General features: G+C 39.5%; 3 protein-coding genes across 7 annotated transcripts; all 3 read left to right on the top strand.

The window, feature by feature from the left end:
• The first annotated feature begins 12 nt into the window (after positions 1-12).
• LOC134868118 (homeobox protein goosecoid-2) lies at positions 13-4,438 on the top strand. 4 transcript variants are annotated; one of them, XM_063889013.1, is made up of 5 exons: positions 13-470; positions 874-907; positions 2,198-2,555; positions 2,900-3,150; positions 3,504-4,438. In XM_063889013.1, exons 2-5 carry the CDS (start codon positions 890-892, stop codon positions 3,579-3,581), a joined length of 705 nt encoding a protein of 234 aa, XP_063745083.1. In that variant the 5' UTR covers positions 13-470; positions 874-889; the 3' UTR covers positions 3,582-4,438. The 4 variants fall into 4 exon arrangements, with proteins under 4 accessions (XP_063745083.1, XP_063745084.1, XP_063745085.1 ...); XM_063889014.1 differs by having other exon boundaries at positions 13-313; XM_063889015.1 differs by having other exon boundaries at positions 28-62.
• Positions 4,439-4,994: 556 nt separating this feature from the next.
• Positions 4,995-8,993, top strand: ess2 (ess-2 splicing factor homolog). The gene is made up of 10 exons (XM_063890292.1): positions 4,995-5,398; positions 5,876-6,044; positions 6,172-6,255; positions 6,406-6,575; positions 6,832-6,949; positions 7,090-7,223; positions 7,382-7,484; positions 7,618-7,727; positions 7,814-7,929; positions 8,117-8,993. The coding sequence occupies exons 1-10, from the start codon at positions 5,252-5,254 to the stop codon at positions 8,388-8,390; spliced, it is 1,425 nt and encodes a 474-aa protein (XP_063746362.1). The 5' UTR covers positions 4,995-5,251; the 3' UTR covers positions 8,391-8,993.
• Positions 8,994-10,618: 1,625 nt separating this feature from the next.
• Positions 10,619-25,312, top strand: dgcr2 (DiGeorge syndrome critical region gene 2). 2 transcript variants are annotated; one of them, XM_063889696.1, is made up of 12 exons: positions 10,619-11,023; positions 16,653-16,685; positions 17,482-17,604; positions 20,014-20,100; positions 20,216-20,426; positions 20,949-21,025; positions 21,109-21,291; positions 21,371-21,574; positions 21,926-22,078; positions 22,355-22,591; positions 22,670-24,703; positions 24,880-25,312. In XM_063889696.1, the coding sequence occupies exons 1-11, from the start codon at positions 10,942-10,944 to the stop codon at positions 22,888-22,890; spliced, it is 1,611 nt and encodes a 536-aa protein (XP_063745766.1). In that variant the 5' UTR covers positions 10,619-10,941; the 3' UTR covers positions 22,891-24,703; positions 24,880-25,312. The 2 variants fall into 2 exon arrangements, with proteins under 2 accessions (XP_063745766.1, XP_063745767.1); XM_063889697.1 differs by lacking the exon at positions 16,653-16,685.
• Positions 25,313-25,875: the final 563 nt, after the last annotated feature.

Raw genomic sequence — 25,875 nt, forward strand, 5'->3', positions numbered from 1 at the left:
TGTAAACTTCCTGACATTGAACTACAAACAGTTACCTTTCAGGAGAGAACAGGGTTATTAAGGTAGGCTAAAATGCTCTTACCACATTTGTATTTTTACTTTATTTTAGGTGTGAACAAAAAAATGGAGATATTTAAAGAGTTAATCATTTTGACCTCAGTGATTCATGTACTACAGGGACCCCAGGGGTCACCTCCAACAGCTGACATGAACCCAGTTCCTGCATGGGATATAGTAACAAAGGGCAGTAATATAGAGGCCCAATTTTTGTGCACACATAGGCTACCTAAAATAACATTTTAATACAAATGTGGTAAGTACCTTTGAGCCTACCTTCATAATGATGTTATTTCCTGAAAGGTGACTGTTTGTTGTTTAGTGTCAGGAGGTTTACATTTCTCTGTTGTAGCTAACACACTCTTTTAACAATATGAAAATATGCTGTTGCACTGATTTTGGGATTTTAAATGGTAAATGGACTGCATATATGTGCAATTTACCCAGTCTTTGCAACTCCTCAAAGCACTTTAATACAGCATTTACCAGTTCACACACATTCATACCCTATCTTATAGCCACAGTTGCAAAAACACATAGTTGTGAAGCTTTGTTTTTTAAAGTGATGTGGGTTAATTTTGTCATGGTTGTGTGAGAAATCAATAGAATATTTGAAGTAATATAGGAGAAAAACAAACAAACAACTGCAAACAAATATAATAGAACATCAATGTAGTCTACCACTCTATTTTGCATTTTGGTAACATTAACATACATTGCATTTGTAATCCTATCAGCATGTTTATGTTTGATTTTGTCCTTTATTATTCATGTTTCAATTACAATAATGTATTTCATCCTTGTAATATGTTGCAGGAATACTGCCTGAAAAATGCAGCCTCATATCACAGTAAGGCGGAGAATTAATTAGCCTATACCTGTTGTTTTGTCACTTTATCTGAACCTGTGCGTGTGTGTTTTGTGGGGAGTAAGGGAGTAAAAGTAATCTGTATTGTAAGGGAATAGTTGGCCGTTTAAAAGAGGTATGGGGTAAATAGAATAATTTCTGATGCAAAACACAGGGTATTTAGTATGAAATTGAGTGTAACTGTTGATTAAATTCCCTTGTTAGAAAAGCGTTATCAACCGTGTGTGGTGCCTTTTCTTAACTTTACCTCTTGTACCAAATATTGCTCTCACAACAACAAAATGATGGTTTATCATTCTAATCCCCCGTAATGAATTTTGAACTGTGTGAACCAATGCGGATGTGGTACAATTCCTTCTATTGAGAATGACAATAACTGCTAGATAGCCATCTCACATGATCCGCAAACTATACATCAACAATCTGGACGCTATTAAACCCAAGTCAAAAGGATGGGATGGTGTATATTGTTATCTGTTTTCAAAAGCCCTTATAAGAGGAGCTTAAGACAGATTGTGGAAATCCATTAATTCTCTGAAAAAAAGGTGTATTGCCTTGTATGAAATCACAGGATTTGTTGGGAGGGGATGAATTTAACCTGTAATAGCTTTACCTCGGCTGTGCACATTGTCAGACTGAAAGACTGCCGCACACAGATAAGGCGCATGATGCATGATTGTGAATACCAACAACATAGAGAGACAGCCTTTCTGAATGTACTCTAACCATTTGTGTTTATCTTCACTGAGAATAAACAAATCTATCAGTATAACAGCACATGTCAGTAGCGTGAGTCATTCATTCAGCTTCCTTATTACTGTGTGTAATTAGTATGCTTTGTTGTTGTCAGTATAACACTCATTTACTGATCTATTCATTTACAAAATGTAATTCCTTGATATAGAAAAGGGACATTATGAAATACATTTAAGAGCTAATCCTTAATTTCAGCATGATACAAGTCAGGCCATACTAACAAAAAAAAACATTCATCTTTAAATCCAGGTTTCTAATACCAAGCAATCCCCTTTTCTCTAAAACCTCAACAATAAGGATCTTAGGAGCTCTCCACTTCTCATTTTATGCAGTGAAATCTGATTTCTTTTGGAGAAAGGAATGAAGCAAGATTAACTGAATCTGCCGTCCTCCCTAACCTCTTCACAAAACTGCCCAGATTAGCTAGGAATTAAGTTTCAACCGTTTCATGTGTCTGGTCCACAGGGGGGATTATGGTTTTACTTCTTTTTTTTTGCCTCCCAATTTCACTATAAGGGCCTGACACGCTGTTGTAGAGAGAGGAGAAGCAGAAGAGCAGCCGAGCCTGAACTGTGGCAAAGTGTGTCAGTATCCTGGCATCATTGCTGCTTTTGTTTAATTGTAATTTGTTTGGAGATGAATGGACTCATCAGGATGGAAAGACAAAAGTTTCCTTTCACTATTGAGAACATATTGAGCAACTATCCAAACAGCAATGGAGAAAGACGGGCATGTGGAACAAGTGGCGCTGGAATAAAGGAGAAGGCAGTGAGTCCTGCTGGAGGCCAGACAGAGGCTATCCATCATGCCTGCCTGTGCTGCTGCTACTGCTCCCACTGTGGAGACATATACCAGGCTGACTTCATTCATGAAGGTGAGTGCAAACAATACACTGTATATAAAAGAGGTGCAAACTCCTTGTTTTTATGAGAAGAATCACAATTTATACTTGTTTGTATTCTTTGTTGGTGAATTATAGGTAGAGCACAATTGTTCTGTTTTTAACAATAATTATTCAAACTAAATATGTGGGTAAAAAAGGGAAAAGCTGTTATGTTCTATTTAAAACGCAGTGATAGCACAGAAAATACAAGCAACTTTTACCAAAGCCCTGTATTTGGCTTGGCAATAACATCAGACATGTATTTCTTTGTTTGTTTCAACAAGGTTTCAGTATATTTTTAGTAATGCTGACTCTGCTTCCTAACCCAAATCCAGACCTCCTACCTGCAGCCTGTCAGTACAGTTGGCCCCCAGCGATGCTCACAGACCCCTGCAGGCTCGGAGATGCTCACAGGGAGGAGCAGACAGCTGGGCAGGTGCAGAGGAGAACCAGACGTCACCGCACTATATTCACAGAGGAGCAGCTGGACGCACTAGAGGAGCTGTTCCTACAGAACCAGTATCCAGATGTTACCACAAGGGAGAAACTAGCACAGCACACTCACTTAAGGGAAGAGAGAGTAGAGGTAAGACTTTCATATTTATCCTTTCAGAAAATTATAGTCCTTTTGTTTCAGTGTTATGGTTGAATATGTTTCTGATAAAGTGTTCTATTGTGCCAGCTATAGCAGATTAACAATTAATTATTAAAGATACAATTTTAATTATTTAATTTAAGGAGAGTAGATAGCCTTTGATTAAATCTCTATTTAATTTGCTGTGTTATAATGGTAATGCACTGTGTAATGATGTGCAGTTCTGTTCTTCTTGGTTAAGTCCATGTAAAAACACAATGATCCAAATGATAACATGTGTAGTTGACTATGTGATAAATCAATAAAATGACAACTTATTCAAACAACGTTTTTTCTGCCGGTAGGTTTGGTTTAAAAACCGAAGAGCAAAGTGGAGGCGCCAGAAAAGACTATCGTATGTTGTGGGAAGCACAGAAAATTAATTTTGTATGGTGTGTATTACCTGCATCCTTGAAAAAGCTGAAAGCCATGTATGTCTGAGAGCTTAAGTTACATACATTTTCTAAATACTATTGTTATTTAATAGAAAGCTGGACAAATGATTTTTATGATTCTTCCAGCTTTTTGTGTCAGTTAAATCACATGTTGTATTCAAATTCTTTCACTCTATTTGGAAAATAAGGTGAAAATTAACCTGACTTTATTCTCATAGATCTCCATATTGGTCAATTTAAACCAGTGATTTTCTGCCTGGGGGCTCAGAAGATTACTGGTGGTGTTTACCTTTGTATTCTTTATCTTGGCAGATAACAGGGATCAGAGTGAAACTACTGGGAATTACTCTGAATGCATGGTATAACCACAGATTACTTTACAAAGGGTGATGTTAATACTAAATTTGAAAGTGAGTAGACCTGATCTTAAACATTTTCTATAACAATATTATTATTGCACTGAAAATCCCACTATCTTTCACATAGCTCTACATTTGTATAAACACAATACAAAATAAAAAAACAATACCAACATAACAACCCAGAGTTGTAGCCTGATCAGGGCCTTTACAGATATTCATTCTAATGTCTAAACTAAAGGAATACTTGTTTCACTTTGTGTGCTCAGTTAATACTATCATGTGGACCTTTATGAATCATTTAATTCACATTTACATGAAAGTTAGGAGCATTCGTGTAACCAAAATATGACTTGCTCTTGTTTATCTTGTAAGCTTGACAAAGATTGTGAATGGATAATTAAATGTCACTTGGAGTTTTCTTAATTTTTCTTTTTTTTAAAATGCACTCTTGTGGGCAATATAAACTGGGTAGTTTTAACATCATCTGTGCACTGTGTAGTTTATTTGACAGCATATTAGTTTGTGCATACAGTGTATGGTCAACCTTAAAGAATGAAGGAAAATGTTGCTTCTTCTCCTTGATTTTAGCAATCATGATTACACTCTTTTTAGATTTACACATAATGCCATAGCTACTGCAGACAATAACTTAAGGATACTATAAACAATTGCTTAATAGGCAATATTTATATTACATATTAACTCCTTAGATCATATCATTTACATAACTATTCGAATATACAGCTCCGGAAAAAAAGAGACCACTTAAATTCCTTAAATATTTTTTCTCTACATGTATGGCAGCCATTCCAGTGTTTGTTGAATTTCAACACAGAGAAAATTGTCAGTATTTTATAGAATACAATAATATAAAACTTTTTTTTTTAAAACTCAAATAATAAAACAAGAGAAAATGATAATGCTCAAGCGGTCTGTTAATCTTTTCCGCGGCTGTATATGATGAATATTTTTGGCAATGATTTAAGTGGAAATGTATCTTATTTCTTTTATTCTGGAAATGTCCTGTGACGCAGTAAACTTCCGGTGACGCAACTTCTCTCAAACGTTGTTTTTACGCTGGTTCTGGAGTTAGCCGACGCTAACTAGTTAGTTAGCTGATTTGTTATACTTAGTGGCGTTCACGAAATATAAACTGTGTAGTTGTATACTATTTGCTCTAAATAATTACACTGTATTTTCAAAGTACAAGAGCCGTCTTCCGTTACGTTTTAGTCGGTAGTTGTTGGTAAATAATCGCCGTTAGCCGTTTAGCCTAGCAGGCTAAAAGGGTCCACAATGGAGGGCAGCGCCAGCGTGAGGAAAGCTCTGTTCGGGACTCTAGTCCCTGTGACAGTCTCAACAATGGCTATTCTTCAACAACCAGAGAAGGAGGACAAGGGGAAAATGAAGAGAAAGGTCCTTGATGAAGAGAATTATATTGAGGTAACTAAATGACAGACTACTTTTTATGCTACGACGTAGCGACGAGCTATCAGTTATCATCAAAGCAACAGCCGTGCTGTGTTTAATATTTAATAGCATATTTAGTGTATTCTATAATATACATTTGGTATTTATCTTTGATAAAGTATAGTTGGTTTATTTATATCAGAGTGTTCTTTAGCTTTGAAACTATGAAAAGTGGAGTTTGATATCAGAACAGCCCCACCTCCTCTTTATTTAGGGAAACATTGGTGCATTAGGAAATTGTGATTGACACTTCTCCCTCTAAATATATCATTTAAAAAACGTCCTGACCTGCTTGGGAAACTAGCAGGCCAAGTTACCATTCCAGATGTCTGGTCTGAGGAAATAAATCAATGATAGCTACTATGTTTCCTTCTTGTATAGAAACGAAGAGCATGATATTGTTTTACCTTTTGCAAAGTCAAATGTATCTATCTTTTATACTTCTAACAGAGTTTAGAGAAGATCATCCAGCGGGACTTCTTCCCAGATGTGACTAAGCTGCAGGCGCAGAGGGAATATCTGGAAGCAGAGGAAACTGGTGACCTAGTGAGGATGAGAGAGATATCCATCCGCTATGGATCATCTTTGACTAAATCTACACCTCGGTCTTCTGCACCCTGTGAGTAGTATGAGGAGTAAAATGGAACACAGTATTTTCATCATGTTATACATTTCTTAAAGAATTACTGATCTAGTCAATACGTTCTTTATACCTATTTATTTTTCTTTATTCCTCTCTATGTAAGCTGTGACACCGGCTAGCTTTGAGACACCAGTGGGCCGCGCTGGGTCTCCCTCCTCCACTATTGGAGGTAAAGGTTTCGATGGAGGTACGTTTCTCATTTTTTAAGATGAATAACAGACAACAAAACACAACTGTGTCCAAAATCAAAACTTGTTTTGCATCAATACTCCGATGATTTGAATCACAAATGCTCATCACTAATTTAACCCTATTTTCATCGATGTTGTATTCATAGAGAGCAAGTGCGGCGACAAGGAAGAGAAAGAGCTGCCCTGTCTGGATCGCTTCCTTGCTAAAAATACCAGTGAGGATAATGCATCATTTGAGCAGATAATGGATTTGGCAGAAGACAAGGATAGGCTAAGGCATTCCTGGTTATACGAGGCTGAAGCTGAATACAAAGAGGTATGTATTTGCAGAATCAAACACATCATTTTTAATTAAATCCAACTACTTTGGATAACAGGTGTACAAATCATATTCCTATTACAATTTGATATTTTTGTTAGATTCAAGTTTGAAGCTTACTCCTGCACACAAAACCATATATGTTATGGTTAATAGCATTGCGGGATTATTTTACAGTGCCAGTTGATCTTTTGTACCTACCTTCACAATATTGAAACTATTTTAAAACACTACTTTCTTGTTTGTTGTTCAGCGCCATGAACAGAATCTTGCATTGCCATCAGTAGAGAAAGGAGCACTTGAATGTGTCAAAGCTGGACTTGAGACATGGGAGTACAAAGCAAAGAATGCCTTGATGTATTATCCAGAAGGTAAGAAGAACACACTTGGATTTCATTTCCTTTCCATTCTTTCAGAAATAAATAAGTATTGAACGCATGTTATTGATCAAACTTAGCTGTACGAGAAGAACGATTTTTCACCTTGTTTCACATGTTTTGTTTTTGTTTAGGTGTTAAAGATGATGATGATCAATTTAAGAAGCCACGGGAGGTAGTTCACAAGAACACACGCTTTGTTGGAGACCCCTTCAGCAAAGCTCTCAACAAAAGCCAGATTCAGCAGGCTGCAGCTCTCAATGCACAGGTAACATTTAGGAAAACGGTTTGTAAAAAAAGATTGATGTTTGGCCTACATGTGCCCCATACTTGTGAGTGAATCATTGCAGCATGACAGTCTATTCTTGTTGAATCAAAGTGCTTGTTTTAGAGTAAAGTAGCTAATGCATCACGCTTTCGGTCCAGTTCAAACAGGGTAAAGTAGGCCCCGATGGTAAAGAGCTCATCCCACATGACTCACCAACAGTGAATGGATATGGTTTTGAAAGTATGCCATCCCCTGCACCTGGTAAGTGGGTCTTTAATCCTCCTCATAATAGTTACACTCCTGAGACAGATAAAACTAAATGTTTCCTTAAAGGCTCATTCAGCAATTACGTACTTTTTGAGAAGAGTTCTGAAAGCTGTTTCTGTCCCATCAGGTGTAGCTGAGTCGCCTCTGATGACCTGGGGTGAGATCGAGAGCACCCCATTTCGCCTGGACGGTTCGGACAGCCCATATGTTGAAAGGAATCATGGTCCATCATTTAAGGTACTGACCCCACAATAGTATCTGTATGATTTGTTTATTACTTGTAAAGTTGTAAAATGTTGACATTGTACGTTGTTTCTTTAAAGATTCCAGAACCAGGAAGGCGAGAGAGGCTGGGTATAAAGATGGCCAATGAAGCCGCAGCTAAAAACCGTGCAAAGAAACAGGAGGCATGGCGAAAGGTCACAGAAAACCTTGCAAGGTAAAAACTGATCTTCTGCAGTCTTGATTATATCTGCTTCTACATGAATCAGTCAAATCCGGCCTTTAAAAGGGGATGTTAAGCTCAGACGTAATTGGTTTAGGCTATTTGTTTTCTTTATTACTGCAGGTGTGAAGGAATCCATAGTAATATAAACTAACTGACCTCATCAACTTTTGTGTTGCAGTCTTACGCCTAAAGGTCTGAGTCCAGCCCTCACCCCCGCCCTGCAGAGGCTTGTGAATCGGACATCGAGCAAATACACAGACAAAGCACTCAGAGCGAGCTACACCCCGTCGCCCTCACATGGAGTGTGCAAGTCTCCCTTCGGTGGCCCATCCACTCCCTCTGGAACGCCAACGCCAACCAAAGTCAAGACGCCGAGCTCTCAGGACCTTACATCACTCACAGACAATCTGCTGCAACTACCCAAGAGACGGAAAGCCGCAGACTATTTTTGAGTAAGAGAAGAAACTGTTCTCTGCTGGGATTGCACAAAACAGACATATTCTGACAAGAAGAACTTGATTATGAACTGCCCAGACTCAGATTAGTCAAATTAAAGAGCAAATCTTTCAGCTGGATGACAGATAAAGAAATTCAAGAGGACTGAAGAATTTTTTCTTACTTTTTGTCCAGATGTTTTTATGTAGACCCCTGTGAAATGCATGTCTACATTATATTTAACTATTGTATTTTGTTTTATCCCTAATGCAAGATTTCAATTAATTTTGAACAACTGTTTCCACCGACCCGGCACATATGCTTGTATTAAATTAGTACTCAGAAGCTGACTCTGAGAAGGACAGCTTATAATTGAGATTTCTACGCACAGCCTCCTCTATCTGTCGCCAAGCTTTCCATACAAGCTGCCAAAACATTTGAGTGTTTGTCCGTGCATTAAAAAGAAAAATCAAAGTGACATGTTTTGTTACTGTAAGAAAGGTTTTCCCACTGTTACACTATTATGTTGATGTAAAATATATCAGGGTTTTTTGTTAAACAGCTCAATCTAATTGATGAATTTTAAAGTTGAAAATGTTTATAAACAGACTTGGACTCAGCATCATACATCTTTTCATTAAAATCTACAAGATAAAGTTCTACATTTTTGGCACATATATATATATATATATATACAAAACAATACACTACTCTGAATAATAACTTTATGCCTTCTTTTTTTCAAGCAAGGTCTAGTCATACTATTCTGTGTTTAAACTACAGCCAGAAATACTCGCACACAGTTTATTTGGGGGGACCATCAGAGGTTACAGGTTAGCCAAATGCAGACAGGAGGTTGTCCTGGTATGTGGGCAAGTCAACACAGACATACTGTAGCTTGATTTACAGCTTCACCTTTTGAGGGATCATAAGTCAGTTTTTTCATTACCAGGGTTGCTTTTCAGGTGTGGGACTGATTTGACGTTATACTCACTGATTTTAGTATAGTGAATCTTAAATGTGCTTGATTATTTGTTGCAAAAGCAATGAGTCCATTTTTGTTTGGGTCCTTTAACAAAATCAAAGAAAGGATAGCTTTTGTTTTGTTAAATCTGTCTTGAAGGGAACATTTGCCACATGTTATGTTCCTCAGTGCCTACCCTATTGCAAAATCAGTTCTCCCTGCATCACTAGCTGTCACTTGGCGTAACGGTGACGTAGTTTGACGTAGGAAGGACTACAGGCTAGTTCTGCTTGGATATGTCTAGTCACTGCCCCTGGAAAGCCAGGCGGTGCACATGCTATCGATGCTGGTTAAAAATCCAACTTTCTTGTTCTCTTGAGTGCAACGGATGTTCTAGATAAAGATACATACACAAATAATATAGCAGTCGTCATAGCACTCAATGCAAAATGTATTGCTTCAATTGATTGTATTTACCTTGCACACTGTTTGAAAATCAAGAGATTGTTTATCTTTCCTGTAAGCCAACATTAGCACTCCTTTACGTCCATGACCTTTGATGATAAGAGGAAAGTTCCTAACATACCACTACCTGCAGGCATTGCACTCTACATATACCTACAACTGGGTGTTGCACATGTTGATATATTTCCAATATTAAAAAGTAAACAATTAAAAAGACAAGAACACACTGTTGTGATATTTGAATCTTGGAGTTTGACCCATGGGCAATCACACAAGGTCAAATAGGTCAGACTGTCCTAGAAAGACGGTGAATACAATGAAATATGGGTGGAAATGCTTATTCATGCATTTTCTTAGTCATAAGATTTTTGTCAAGTATCCTGAATAAATAAAAAAGCTAATTTAGTGAATAATTTGAGTGGAATGATTTAGGCTGGCATATTTTTAGAACACATTTCTGCTTAATTGGAGTGAATTATATTTATATGAATTTGTAACCTTGAGGTTAACTATGTTGTACCATCTAATTGTGGTTTTAATTAATATAATCACACTTCATCAAAGTCTTCTGATAAGTGTAACTAAATTAGAATACAAAACCCAGTACCAGGAGCAGCTTTCATGATCTGTTTGATAAACTGCGCCAGTTCGTCGATGCCACCCTCTCACTGATAACGCACTGGGTTGAATTAATTTTTAAATAATCTCAAGGGGCGCACACACATTGGTTATTGTCTGTCCCTCTGGGTCTAAGCAGCTAAACTCCGCCCCGGCAGCTCCTCCAGCTGATAGCCCTATGTTGGTGTTGGAATATTTGGGATTGTTGTGATCTGTGGCCGCGGCCATCTTGGATCAACTCTGCTCCACACTGAGCAGCAAGAGAGGAAGGAGGACGTGAACGGCTGAGCTAACGTTAGCTGTTCGGAGAGATTAACCACAATTTGTGTCGCTGTGCGGTGCGACTATGCTCTATGTGCGATATTTTTCTTTGTTATATGCATCTTTGAGTGCATAAAAATGGGTATACACTGTTGTATAAGCTCAACGTTGTAACTCCGGAGAGGGCGGCGGCGGTGGTGCAGATCCTCGGTATATGTTTAAAATTTCTGGATAGAGGAGTTACTATGAATGGAGGATAAATGTTGCCAAAGGCTGACAGCAGCAGTTTCGTCCTCTTCTCTCTCCTCTTCGTCCTCACATTAACGGACCCACCACGGACAGGTAAATAAATCCTAGTTGTTTTCCTTTGAATACACTCCTGTGTGCTCGAAATCGAGATTACAGCTGTAAGCAGAAAGCAGCGGAAAGGCCTGCTGGATAAACCTGGGGCTCTGGTGTTTTTTAACCCGCTACTGTGCTACTGCTGGACGGCGTGCATGACCGCCATGCTGTCGCTACTGTAGCAATACATTTTTAAAAAAGCAGTCAGATGATTTATCATTAAATAGCAAACACTTATAATATTACAGTCCACATAGCCACATTTTAATAAATGAACGTCTAAAACATTTCTCACATTTTTCTTTCATAAGCTATTTTTGATACTTATAAATAGAGCTCATTGAGAAATTGTCTTATAGAGATTTAACTTCAGCTATATTATAAAAGCTGTGTATTTAACAGGCATCTACACCTAGGTGTGTTTGCCCTCCACTGTATTCCCTTGATGGTGTCCGCTTTTGATGTGAAGGTGTAATTTAAAATGCATGTCAGATATTCATGTTCCTGCATCACAAAAGCTGGCTCTCATGACTCATCCTTTAGCTCCACAAATACATTTGGTAGGATAAACTGCAAGGCAATGTATTTGTCATGACACTTTTCTAAATATGCTTTTGTGCAGCACATAATGCAGCTACAATCAATGACTTGTTAAAATATACAAAATCTGTAATAACAAAAACATAATATGCATGTCTTTGGAAAAAAAAGGCCATTCCAATACAGTATTGGTACACTATCCTCTTTAGGTCTAAATTTCTTTCACAAAATGCCTCAGTTTCATTATTTAAACATGGAACTGATTTAAAGGCATTTGTCTCTATTAAAAGTCTGTAATTGTGCTTTGAATGCAAACGCTTGAAAAGTCCTTCACAGATTCTTTAAAGCAGAAAGAACTTAAAGCATCTTGTGGTTTCCTTCTGGCCTGATCTTGTGATCCTTACAATCATGTGGATTGTAGAAATGTATCAGTTCAAGTCATGTATAAACAATTTATTGTTTGGTTTACTAAGGAGAGCCCAGACAGCGCAGTACATACACTGCATTCTTCTTATGGTTTCTTTGTGTTCTTTGGTAAATATATTACGAGACTCTTTGTGGTGTGTATTTGCAATCGTGTATAGAGTGTTAGCAACTGTAATTTTTCACCTTTTCATATAATAGGTGATTATTTACTCAAATGTTCAACAGCAAACACAACATATTTTTGTCTAACTTGTGCTTAAAGCCTTTCCCTGGGTTTGAAACCACTAGTTGTTTTGGGGATTGTGTGGCCTTCATGCCTACACAGTGGGGACAATCTGTTTTTAATCGTATTTTGCACAGTCTGTGTCACAGAGGATGTGTTTTTGTGGAGCATGCTGGTGCACATCAATTGCAGGCTTCCCAAAGCTTGATTCCCACACATAACTTGAACATGCATTGGAGGGATAATCCAGTTTTCTAGAACGTAATTCAATAAAAGCGTTTGTGGAGTTGTAGCATGAATTAGTATTTCTGTTACACAGGTGGGCTGTATTACAGTGTCTTTCAGATTGTCATACAATCAAATGACCATTAAATGGGGTCATAGCCTTCAGTTTTAGTTAGTGGTGAGAAGTAGTAGTTAGCTAGGCCACATTAAAATATGAACATTTTGTAAATAGTTTGACTTAACTCACTCCTTCCAAATAAGAGTCAAACATTTGGGTGATGTCATTTTAATTCAAAATACCATTATCACCTTTGGTATCCACTCTAGATTATACTCTGTTGGTTGCTCCTGCACGTATGATTGACATTACTGTGGACAGTATTGCAAAAGTATGTGACAGAAGTAAAATCAAATTAAAAAAACGATCATATGTGTGTGGTGGCTCGGTGGGTAGCACGTGCCCTGTGGTGGCCTCAAACTACCGATAGGCACATGTTTCAGGATCATAGCTACGTATTCCACCTGATTATTGTGACCATTTGTCCTGTGGGGTTTCCAAACTTCTGCCCAATGCAATGGCAAATGCTTAGAAATGGAAGCTTTACTGTTTGTGTTTTGCTTACTAACAATCACATATTGAAACTCCAGGCAGTAGACAGTAAAACTCACTGCAGTTGAGTTCAGGTCATTAGCTTTCTACTGTGTATTGTCTTAATGAAAAGCCATTCATCCATACTTACAGCATGACAACAATAATCCTTGATTAGATTATAGGCTTACAATGGGGGAAAAAGTTAGTAAGTAGGGTGTTTTGGAAGACAAAGAGATATTCAATTGGTAAAAATTGTTCAGGTGAATACAACTCAACAGGATGATAGATCTGGTTTGTTGATGTGTTAAGAAGTAACAATAACACAGATACATCTTCAGGACACAGTGAATGACACTGAAACATTTTGTGACATCTTGTTCATACTTATATCCCTTATTTTTGTCATATGTGGAGGACATGAAAATGGTGGGATAAAGGTGCCACAGGGAAGAAAGATTTCAGTCCGACTGGCAGCACGTTTAAAAACCAAGAGTCTCCCAGATATTCCACCAGCTGCCTTCAGATAAATCACTGATATCTTTTGATCTAGATCCCTTAAGATCATGCTTGTTATGCCTGGAACATTAGTCTTTATATATTAATATTTTATCCGAATATGGCAAAGTGCAGAGCTTCAGTTCTGTATTTAGAGTAATCCTGTTTATCATTTTAAGTGTCAGCGTTGTCATATTAGTACTTAGTACTCAGAAGTGAAAGTGACAAGCCTTTCAGGGCAACACGCATACATTTCCAGGTCTGTACAGAATAATTTGAAGCTTCATTCATAACGTTGACATTTTAATTCTAGCCTGCATGTCTATTACATTAAAACCCACTGTTTCTGCATGTTAAGATTAGGCCACATTAATATAGTTAGTTGTATAATATTTGTGGAATTATGTCAGCGGTTGCTTTGTAGGATTGTGTCCTAATCATGTGATCCAAACCAATAACTCCAGAGTCTAAATATATTGAAAAAAAACGGATTTCCAAAGTTCAAAACATGTTTGTCTAACAAAATTCTGACTCAATCCATTTGATTCCTTAAACAACATTTCACTGAGGTTAAAATACATGCAGGTGTATTGTAGTGAGTTGTGAATGCATGAACATGTGTATGCTGCTCATACGTTGTTGCAATAATTGTGTATTTAGACTTGTTGTTATGTAGGTTACCCATCTCATGGTTGGCGCACCAAATAGCCTGGGTTTGAAGAAATATGACCCGAGCTGCGTTCGTCAAAACGGTGTTAGGAACATTTATTAGTTTTGAATGTGGCTCGGTATAAAGAAAGAAAGAAATGCCCGTACCCTCTCGCTGCTTCTAACAGTGAGCCTCAGTGTTGATGTGAATCACCAGCGGCTGGAGATGATGCAGTGTGTGCACAAAGCCAGCTCACTGTGCTGTTATACTCCGGTGAGACCGAGTTCATGGTCTTTATTGTATTTCCTGTGGGTTATGTAAGAGATGCAGGGGCTCACTTGTCTCAGGGTAGCCAGTGTTCACTCATTTGAAGACTCGACATTACAAAATCCAAAGCCTGTGAGAGATACAGCCTCAATAAAAGTATTTTTATCTTCTAGCCCATGGCCTTATCTGCTCTATTTGTCATGCATCTGTCATTAATGCAGTGATTACCAGGCAGATGCACACAGCAGTTACATACACTATGTGTGCATGCATGTGGTGCACATGTACAACCTTACGTCAGCATGTTGTGGGTCGTCACAACACATTTTCTTCTTCTCTCTTGCCTCAAAACAACACATTAACATCCTTATCCAATGTGTGCATTACAACCTTTTTCTGACAAAATCCCCACCAATCAGGAAGGGAAAGAGGAGCTTTCAGACAGCTGTTGACTAATGCAGATACTCCATGCACATCTCCAGAAAGTTCAGATAACAAAAAGGAAAGTGCTCTTTAACTTGAAGCTTTAATAGATACAAACTTTATTTTTAAAACTGGAGACGCTCAAGCTGTTCTTGCAAGATGTAATATCTGATAAACTAAAGCAATAGCCGATGGAATCTGATCAAATTCTACTTGAAAAGCACAGAAAGAAAGCATGAATGAACACTGATCTGTGCTGGCAGCCAGTCCATCTTCAAGCCACCAAAAGTACAAACACAGCATTTATTTCCCAGTCATGAGAACATGCAGATGCAGCTTCAAAGAGCCAGCTACAATTCAATGAACAGTTTTCCCCTCCAAAGCCTTCCAGTGAGCTGATAAAGCAAAGCAACAAGTCTTACAAAATAAAATAGGTTCATTAAATAATAAAACCTTGGCTTTCAGAGGACTATTACACCACCCACACTGGCAATGAAATGCTTACATCTCCATCTGGTGAAGGTGTTCAAATCACGTCATAGCATAGTGTGCATACATGATTAGAGATGTGTTTTCACATCATTAAAGATCTTGCAATGCACTTTAAATGGGATTGACCATCAAAGCATGTCTATTATTCTGAATGCATTAATTATTAACGAGACATTTGGGATAAATTCTCTTCTATGGTTTCCATCAATTTGACACATATTCTGACTCGAAGGGATTGATGATGATGATGATGATGATGATGATGATGATGATGATGATGATGATGATGATAATGATGCGTTCAGTCCCAGGAGCCTGAGACTCTGTAATGCGTCTCATCCACTTAGCATTAACCCATATGAGGTGATGTCTGCTGTGAGAGACAGCTAGGCAGAGCAGGGTCTGCATTAATGTCAGCCTTAAAGGATAGGATTACTTTAAAGTGACCTTTTTTACAGTTCATACATGTGTCTTTGTTGTGCAAGGGAGATTCACTGTCATACTTTTTAACCTTGTCCCAGTGGCTACATCTGAGCCAATACAGTGAGCAGGATGTTGTGCAATATTTCTGACCTTTATTACTGTAGAACTTAAAATGTTGCATCTGGTGTAATGGGATATTCCTGTTTTTGAAAATATGATCTATCATAGTTTTTAAAGTCTGATTTATCATCCTGTTGGGTTTTATTCAAACTCAGGAAGAAGCTGCAGTTGAATGTTTAGTTTCTGACAAAGAAAGCGATCAGTGGGGCTGCAATCTCATAAGGAAATAATTAGAAATGATTTGATCACACCTTGTTGTAAATCAATCCCAATTTACATTGCGTTCCCAAGCCAAATGACTGTTTTTTTTAATTATCTATAAGTCAGAACTAAAAAAGACCCGTTTAAATTGCTCTTTTAAAGCCCAGTGTAGGTTGTTGCCCTGTGGGACCCTCAAAGGGTGCTCTGTGTGTGGCCATGTCACCTGGGCTGGCTGGTACACAGATGAAACAATAGTCACTTGAAATAGCTCTGAGCTTTTTTTAAAGTAAAAATAGAGTCGCCAATATTTGTCTGGTCAGTGGGTGGTCCAGCTTTATTGTGAATAAACATAAACCACCTGTATCCCAGAGCAGATGGCGTCATGGACCCTGTACTGGGGAACTCACTGAGCAATGACGCATGTATGCCAGAGAATTGTTGACAGTATAAATAATAAATATCCTTAGAGACAACACACTGAATGATACTGTCCCCTAACAAAACAACACGTTGATATACCGGATAGTCACTCTTATTGTCTTATTTGTTTCAGGTCCGCGGCTAGCTCTGGCAAGATTATTGTCAGGTAAGCACGCAGTTTATCTCTTAGTGTTTGTTTGAATTGATCAGCAGTTGAAACTAATACTGACACATCTTTGCCTTTTCAATCCTTTCCTACTAATGTTTTCCTAGTTTATGTTCTATCTTCGTAAGAACAAGAGTATTAGAGTGAACTTTCTCACCCTAGATCAGTAAAATAAGGGTGGCCCTTTTTAGAGTTTGCTCATAGACTCGAGTTGTTCTTTCATCACACGAGGAAGAAAAGCGACTCTTAATTGCACATGACGGCGTGGAGACCCACTTAACGCAGACTGTGCTCCTGAAGGGTATTAACAAAGAGCCTTTAAGAGTGTCTCTGCTGCCACTGTTATTCTAAGACATGCCTACAAAAGTGCTATTGTTTTTGTTTTCAATACAATTCTACGTTTCTCTAGACTTATATCAACATATTCAGTTGGCAGTGGCATTGGATTTTCTTTTCTGAGTACTACCAATTATCTTTCATGTCTTCCTTCGCTGTCTCAGTATTGAATTGGTGAGCGGGCTAACATGCTGACAAGTGTGTATTTATACCGTCGATACAACAGCAGTGATATTACTGGTTTTATTGGACAGCGATTTTCTCAGTTTTCGTAACAGCAATAACATTGAAAATCTGTTTATATTTCCTGAAACGATCTCCCCTTCACCATGTAAGATCTCTCATTTTATCAGCATGTCCTCATTCTCTCCGCTGCTTACATGAAATGGTCATCTCTTGTTTGGAAGGGTCAAAGTCACGTGCAGTTCTTTGACCACTGGATCTCTCTTGTTGTTTTCAGAGCAGCGCTGCAGCCCCGGGCAGTTCGCCTGCCGCAGTGGGAAGATGCAATGTATCCCAATGTCCTGGCAGTGTGACGGCTGGACAGCATGTGAGGACAAGAGCGACGAGATGGACTGTCCCCGTGAGTATAGCTTACTTAAGCCCTTTTACACCCCACTCTGTTACACAACACCCATAACATGATTGATTTCTGGAAAGAATAGCAACACCCGGGAGCTTTTCACACTCGAGCGGTCGGATCACAGCTGGACAGCTCTAAACACAGGTGTGAAAGCACCCAGAATGTCTAAGGGACGCACTGGGATCTAATGAAGCGACCTCCTAGAAATGTTCAGTGATGCATGTGGACCACGTGTGAAAAGAACTAGCCTGTGGTGTGAGCGCAAAATGCATCAAGGCTGTTCAAGTTCCAAATAAAAGGTTTTATTGTTATAACAACGACAGCTACAGGATAGTTGTTGGCAATGACAATCCCCAGGCTCCTAAAACCATTTGACTTACAGTTAACTTAAGACATAATGGGCATACAATGGTGCAAGCGACATAATGGTGCAAGTAAAATGCAGGAGGAAGAAGTAAACCATATACATTTGAAATAGAATTAGAAATACTGTAAAACAAAAATACCGTATATTTTAAGATAAATCCATGTTGTTTTTTCTTTTACCAAAGAGCTCAGAAGTGGTTTTAGGTCTGCAGGTACAAAAAAAGTCCTGCTTATCCGGCACAGGGAATCATAATTGAGGACTATCAGCTCATTGACGGCGTCAGATGGCAGGGGGAGGCAGAGCTACACTTTGAGTGGCTGCACATGTGTCTCTGTTGTTGTTTACCGCTGCTTGATCTCCTCAATACTACACGGATGTTGCAGTGCTAATCCTTTGACCGAAATCCTATTGTTTTCCGCTCTTAAATCCGGAGAGACCTTATCCCCAGATCTCTGATCGCATAATAGGAATTATTGAAAGGATTGAGTTCAGCATGTGACCTCCATACAGCGCAGCAGCGGTGGAGCGAGCTCTTGAGTCAACGCTGCAGCCTGCCAACATCACTGCTAACCGGCTAACAGTGGACCCTATGCATGCTTCAGGAAAAACACATTTGTAGAACAGGCAGTAAAAACAAATATTGTTTTGTTTTTTTAAAGGATGACTTGTTTACTCTGTTTATTCAACCATAAAAGGAATTAAACATAAAAACTCTATGTTCTTTATGTTCAAAAGCGAATATGCTAATCATTAGCGTTACATGTACTTCCCATTTTCTATGTGCTGAGTGTTGTTTCATAGAGGAAGGCAAGAAAAAGGCCAAACAATGCTCACACATGCCTCTGCGAGGGCTTATTGTCTCCTAAATCAACAGCACAGCTCGCATGGAAATCAATGTTCTTGTTTGGGATTAGGTCTTTGTTGAATAACATGGAAAGGTGGAACAATCCCTCACACTAATTCCAGCCGGACAAATCCCAGCAGAACCAGTTCAACCATATAACTTCACTGCAAGTTAAAGAGGGAAAGGTATTTCATAAGTATCTGGTTGGCATAAAGCACATTGCACACTGTATAAAGGTAAGCAAGGCTGCATAATAAAGAGCGGTTGCATTAATATTATTGTTAAAAAAGGGAGAAACTAAAACCAAAATAAGTCAAATAAAGGTAACCTCAAAACTTGCCTTCAAATGATTACTAGTTAGTTTGTTTGTAAAAAACGTGATTTTTGTAAGACTTTACTTTACACATTTTATGTCATAAAACATTTATTTACAATAAATAAATATTCATCCTGATATTTACATCAATTAAACCCCAATTTAGATTCTCCTGAATGCAGACTGCAAGTTTGAATCACTGTGAACTCCGAACGACTCAAGAGGATAAAATATGCACTGCTTTAAGGTTTTTACATTTTTAACAAATAAGTCTTTGGTTCTGTTTTATCTTCCTCAAATATGTATCAACTTCCCTCATATTTCCTGAGTCAAAGATCGTTGTTAAGATACAAACTTCTCGTTTCTTAATCCGTGTCTTGAGTAAGGAACCATGACACTGGAAGAAATGTTCATCTGAGTCGCATAAATAATAAAGTGAGAGAAAGAGAAGTGTTCCCAGAGGAATCTCAGACTGTGGAGATTATTAAATATGTAAGCCTAAAGATGAGTTATTATTATTTTTTAACAAAAAAGGCCTTTGCACGCAGAACATGGATTTATCAGGCAGAGCTGGAGCAGAGTCTTTATTTATTTATGAGGATATCATAGAAATGAAATGCCTGGTTTCTTATCAGAGGCTTGTAACAGATTGCACAACATTAAGCAATATCTGCATTGAAAACATGTCTTTCCTGTTTGACCATGAGTCATTTTATTTGATTTGAAAGGTTCTGATCCCACAGCTGCACACAGCTCCTTTAACCTCAAGGCCTCTTCACAATTTCAACACAAAAGTCGGCCATTTCATCCACACACAGTTAGAGAAAGAGGACATTTGTAAAGCAATTACACAAAGTTGACCGTGAGTAATTTTTTTTGCAGCTATAAAGGAGGAGAGGTTTCGCTTCGGCAACGGATATGACCAGGTAGAGGACGTCATCGGTGTGGCTCAGCCTGTGCGCTTCAACAGTAAGCACCTCTTCACGCCTCTGTTAATTGTGTCCGATAAAAAAGCTGTTGAATCTGCATTATGTGTACGCAGCTTTTATCGACAACAATGCTATCGTTTCCATTCCCTCCACAGAGAAGTGTCCCAGTGGGTGGCACCACTACGAGAAGACAGCCAGCTGTTACAAAGTGTACCTGAGGAACGAGAACTACTGGCAGGCGGTGGACACCTGTCAGAAAGTCAACGGCTCGTTGGCCACCTTCGTCACCAACGAGGAGCTGCAGTTCATCCTGAAGATCGAAGTGGATTTCGACGACAAAGTCTGTGAGCGCAGAGATCAGTGCAAGTGAGTGTTATTTCACTTTTTACTTTGACTACATTAATGTTGTGTATGTTCCACAGTCAGTTACCTCTGAATCACTTCAGTAAAGTTAAGTGATGTATAGTTTACCATTTCTGAACAAAGACAAATACTTAGAGCTAAACTCTGCTCGCTCCTCTTTCTTATCCTTTCATTGGGACTGTTTTTACCCAGGAAATAGTTCAAGGGAAATGCTTTTGTCAATTCAGGGGAAATTGAGCTTTACAAACTCAACTCATTCTCAAAAACTTCATCAAATCTACTTCAAGCACTTTTTAAAAATCATTGTTGGCCTTTTTAATTTGAATGAAATGAAGTATTGTTATATACAGTCAAATGTATCCTGTGTTCCTGCAGTGGGGGGGCAGTGCAGTGCTCTGTCTTTGGTTGCAGGCCATCTAGTGGCCAATAGTGGCAGATTTAAGTGTTCAATTCTAGCTCATGCACTAACCCCGAAATGAACCATTTGACGCGGTTAAGTAAAACATTGTGGTTTTTCTTTTTAAGGTTCTGGGTGGGCTACCAGTATGTGATCACCAATCAGAACAACTCCCTGGAGGGACGCTGGGAGGTCGCATACAAAGGTATGAAGCTTCTTCTGCTTTAGGAACCACTGTAACTAAGATGTTATCCTTTTATAAAACAAAGAGTCTTTTTTTCTCAACAGGGTCGATGCAGGTGTTTTTGCCACCTGAGGGTCTGCCCAAATTCGGGGAGGCGTCTCCCACCCAGGACAACGTCTTCTGTGCTCAGCTGCAGCGCTTTCAGATCAAAAGCATGAACGAGCGAGGCCTGCACAGCTGGCATGCTGAGAACTGCTACAAGAAGTTCCCCTTCCTCTGCAAGAGAAGTGCGTGCTCATTTGTCTTTGTTTACAGTCATAGAATGTTTAGTTTGGACGTTGTTCTGACGTTATATGTTCCCTTCAGGGCAAACATGTGTGGATATAAAAGACAACGTTGTGAACGAGGGATACTACTTCACCCCTAAAGGGGATGACCCGTGTCTGAGCTGCACGTGTCATGACGGCGAGCCGGAGATGTGTGTGGCGGCGCTGTGTGAACGTCCGCAGGGCTGCCAGCACTTCCGCAAGGATCCCAAAGAGTGCTGCAAGTTCACCTGCCTGGACCCAGGTACTGACACAGAACAGGGTCTTTGTGTTAACTGCTGCAGAGACACCTTGAGACATAATGCATGGAGGTTTATACAAGGAGCTTTGGAGGTTTTTTTTACAGTTATCAAGAGATATTCAACATACTATTTAACATTTTATGATAACATATGAATTCAATATAACCTGCTTTTACGTAAAGCTTGGCATCTATTGTCAAATATTTTGAATGAACTCAGTTTACACAGGAGTTGTCACTGATTTCGTTTTCAAAACTATACAGCAAACGTTTGTGCGTTTCTCATCCTCAGGAGCACTTATGAGCGCTCTGTGTGATTCTCTGATTTTGTCGTCGTTTTCTCTTTTTCCCCAGATGGAAACAGTCTGTTTGACTCGATGGCGAGCGGGATGAGACTGATCGTCAGCTGCATCTCGTCCTTCCTCATCCTCTCTCTGCTGCTCTTCATGGTGCACAGACTTCGCCAGCGGAGACGCGAACGCATCGAAACTCTGATTGGAGGAAATTGTGAGCATCACCCTTATGTTATCAGAGGCTATATCATCATTATTAGTTTAAATAATACGCTGCACATGCATTAGTTAATCATTTATATTTCTCTAGAAAATTCATTTCATTAGTTGAGCAACGATTCTAACGGCAACATCTTGTACAAACAACAGTCTCCTTTTTTTCTTGCTAATTAAATTTGTGCTGCAAATTAAGCTCTCTTTTAAAAGGCGGATTTGTAGATGCTGTGCAGTCATTAAACATCTTCCTCTATTCCTGTTTTTATTTGCTCAGTGCACCACTTTAACCTTGGAAGGCGAGTCCCGGGCTTTGATTACGGCCCGGATGCTTTCGGCACCGGCCTCACTCCCCTGCATCTGTCCGATGATGGAGAGGGCGGCGCTTTCCATTTCCAAGAGCCTCCTCCGCCATACGCAGCTTACAAATACCCCGACATCCAGCACCCAGACGACCCTCCTCCTCCGTACGAAGCCTCCATCAACCCAGACAACCTCCTCTACGTCGACCTTGGTAGGCGCAGATCCTTTTGTTCATGCCTCTCGTATACAGAGTCAGGCTCTTGTCTTCATTTCCTCCCTCCACCTGCAGGAAGCAGCAGGGTTTCCATGGTGCCGAGCCAGATGAACACCATAGGAAACGGGCTCCAGGCCGATATTCCCAACGCTCCGGTTCCTGTGCCAGAATCAGCGCCATCCTGTCAGGAGAGGGAAGACTCCATAGATAGCAGCACCCTCCTGGTGGGACCCGACACCCCGACAGATGGCCAGGGGCCCGCAGACTGCGTCTCCTCCCTCAGCACCGTGGTATAGAACTCTGGACGGGCGGCAGGGAGCTGCAGGACATTTCCTGCTGGTTGAGGAAGGTCATGAGGGCGTTCCTCACCGGGAGAGGACGCAGCGCTCTGTGGTGTCGTTTTTTTAAATGCTGACTACAGGGAGGAGGGTTAAAGTTTGTACAGACGTGTTGGATCAGCTACTTTCTTTGAGGTGTGGGGATGCCCTCTTTTTGAAGACTCTTCTGCAGTTCGCCTTCAAAGTGTTGTTTTTTTTGTAACACTGAGGCAGCAGAGAGGCCTGTTTCCGTACAGAGACAAAAACACTACATTGAGGCCGAGAAGACTCCACTTATACTTTAAGCATCGACTGAGCTAAGCTTTTGAACCAACTCAGAGAAGCTGTGATGTAAATACCCCATCAGGTCTGTGCCGCTCAGATTTGTTATACTTGTGTGTGTCACAGTCCAGCACAAGCTTAAGAGTGACTGACAGTGAAGCCAGCTAATGTTCCTGCGTTTCAGTTTGCATCTGTTCAAACAGACGTGTTTGTGTTGATCTGTCACTCTCCAGACTACAATAATGTTCCCATCAGCCCCGTCCGTCGCGGCATGTCTCTGATCTCGGTTTTTATAGGAATCGCTCCATAGGAATCTACTCTCTCCTCACTTTATTAGTCTGATACATGCAGCTGTCTTCCAGGTTTATAGCACATATTTGCAGCAACAGTTTTGTAATTCAGAAGCTAAACCGTTCCAGAAAGTACAGTTAGTTTCCTGCTATAGGGTTTTTAATAGGAAACGCTCTCACAAGGCGTAATGTATCAAGGAATATTGTGGTACTGATAATTATGAGTTTTTGTGTTCATTTTGTTGATAATTTATGACTGCGGGCTGTAATATTGATTGTTTTATTGTGGGATAGACGCAGTCTGAGCACCCCACTGATCAGTCAGCAGCGACGAAGCTTTTCAAGTGTCGGTGTGACGATAAGGGATGATTTCCCAGCGTTAAATTTAGGAATCAATTTATTTAAGATAACTGTTGCAATCATGAAGTGGTTTAATCATGCAGGGGTCCCATTATGTTTACTTTATCATCAACTCGTCGCAGCATAGTTGTGTATTTGCTAACTGAACCATGTTTAGTCATTCAAAGCTCAATGTTTTGCACGCTCATCCCTCAATTTAATCAAGGCTTTTGTTTCGTTTTCGCAAAGAAATGTGTTGGTTGTCACATTTGGATGCTGCCCCTCCATTCCTGATGTGTTTGTACGTGTGGTTCACTGAGGATGTTTCCAGCTACTGACAAAGACTGACGTCTTTTTCTGTTTGGTGTAGATGGGTCTGTTTCCGTCCTTGTTTCTCAGTGGGATCGCAGAAAAAAAAAAGTTGTAATAAAAAGAAAAACTTGTGTATTTGGAACTTGTTAGACCCCTTTTATGACGACAATCGTTTGATTGACTCAAGGATGAATTTTACAAAGCCTGAAGTTAAGATCAGACCCACAACCAGCAGCATTCAAACCGCTTTAGATCTGCCTCATGAAGAAAACCAGCTGTAATGTGTGTGTGAATGTACTGTGTGTGAATGTACTGTGTGTGAATGTACTGTGTGTGAATGTACTGTGTGTGAATGTACTGTGTGTGAATGTACTGTGTGTGAATGTACTGTGTGTGAATGTACTGTGTGTGAATGTACTGTGTGTGAATGTACTGTGTGTGTATAAAACATTATTTCTGTGCTAAAGTTTTTCCCTGTTTTTTCTTTTCTTCCTTTTTTTTTTGTATTGACAATCCACAACCATCTAAAGTGTGTGTGTGTGTGTGTGTGTGTGTGTGTGTGTGTGTGTGTGTGTGTGTGTGTGTGTGTGTGTGTGTGTGTGTGTGTGTGTGTGTGTGTGTGTGTGTGTGTGTGTGTGTGTGTGTGTGTGTGTGTGTGTGTGTGTGTGTGTGTGTGTGTGTGTGTGTGTGTGTGTGTGTGTGTGTGTGTGTGTGTGTGTGTGTGTGTGTGTGTGTGTGTGTGTAGATGATGTTTTGTTTTCATCAAGTTGGTTTGGTTTTATTTTACAACCTGCTTTTTGAAGCTTGGTGCATGTTTTTAATCGCTTGGCATGCTGAGGGATTTTTCTTTTAATAGGAACATTTTTAACGGTCTGTCCTGTGCAGTAGGTTCGAAGACTTGTGGCGTATAGTTTAACATCTATGTGCATCATAAACGCGCCCGTGCAACAGCTGCATTTACACTGCAGCTTCAGGTGTGAGAACTAACTTTAATGGAATGATTTTCTGTACAATACAACAAATGCTACATTTCATTGTCTTTTCTTTCAAAGCCTTTAAATCTGAAACATGCTTACGTTGCAGGGTAGGGCTTGTGTTTTCATGAGTTAGATGTACATCTAATCAAATGCCAAATAAATTGCACCATGAAGGACGATTCATGCGTCAGTGGGTATGAACACAGCGTCGTCTGAACTCTTGTGTTGAGCCTCATCAATCACGACATTTAGTTTTGGAGATTCCTGCAGAGAAGTCCGCTGCTGCAAGGACCAAATGTCACGGAGGATTAAGGTGGGATCTGGGGAATTCCCCCCTTTTTAAGGATGGAGGTTGTGGGATAAAATCCAATCCAAAGAGTCAAATAATTTAAAGAAAGCGGATATACAGTGACTCTTAAGGCAGCAGGCGGAGTGGAGATAGCGATACCCCCGCTGCAGAGCATTGTGGGTGAAGAAAAGAGGCTTTGTTCACACGGGACAAGTAGTGACAGAATCACATAATCTATTCCTGCAGGGAAGAGACACTGCTCAGTCAGGAGGATGATTGAAATGTTACATCCGCTTACATTACACTCCAACTGGAGGATAATACCTGGAAACTCAAGCTTAATGTTCCTGTGCTTCATAATTCATTCTCTTTTGAAAGTACAATAATATCAGGTTTTATTTGCAAGAGATTTATATGATAACATTTGAATAATATCCCTCTTAAAACACTTTACTAACAGATGCAGGATTGATAT

The sequence above is a fragment of the Eleginops maclovinus genome, chromosome 8 (assembly GCF_036324505.1).
Source record: "Eleginops maclovinus isolate JMC-PN-2008 ecotype Puerto Natales chromosome 8, JC_Emac_rtc_rv5, whole genome shotgun sequence".
NCBI lineage: Eukaryota > Metazoa > Chordata > Actinopteri > Perciformes > Eleginopidae > Eleginops > Eleginops maclovinus.

What these genes read in the sequence shown, in the direction of transcription:
- ess2 (XM_063890292.1), top strand. Translation starts at nt 5,252, where the DNA reads ATGGAGGGCAGCGCCAGCGTGAGGAAAGCTCTGTTCGGGACTCTAGTC. An exon ending in AGGTAAAGGTTTCGATGGAG is followed by an intron (nt 6,256 to 6,405) that starts GTACGTTTCTCA and finishes TTGTATTCATAG; the next exon opens with AGAGCAAGTGCGGCGACAAG. An exon ending in CTTGATGTATTATCCAGAAG is followed by an intron (nt 6,950 to 7,089) that starts GTAAGAAGAACA and finishes GTTTTTGTTTAG; the next exon opens with GTGTTAAAGATGATGATGAT.
- dgcr2 (XM_063889696.1), top strand. Translation starts at nt 10,942, where the DNA reads ATGTTGCCAAAGGCTGACAGCAGCAGTTTCGTCCTCTTCTCTCTCCTC. An exon ending in GTTCACCTGCCTGGACCCAG is followed by an intron (nt 21,575 to 21,925) that starts GTACTGACACAG and finishes CTTTTTCCCCAG; the next exon opens with ATGGAAACAGTCTGTTTGAC. An exon ending in CCTCCTCTACGTCGACCTTG is followed by an intron (nt 22,592 to 22,669) that starts GTAGGCGCAGAT and finishes CTCCACCTGCAG; the next exon opens with GAAGCAGCAGGGTTTCCATG.
- LOC134868118 (XM_063889013.1), top strand. An exon ending in GGCTGACTTCATTCATGAAG is followed by an intron (nt 2,556 to 2,899) that starts GTGAGTGCAAAC and finishes ACCCAAATCCAG; the next exon opens with ACCTCCTACCTGCAGCCTGT. An exon ending in TAAGGGAAGAGAGAGTAGAG is followed by an intron (nt 3,151 to 3,503) that starts GTAAGACTTTCA and finishes TTCTGCCGGTAG; the next exon opens with GTTTGGTTTAAAAACCGAAG.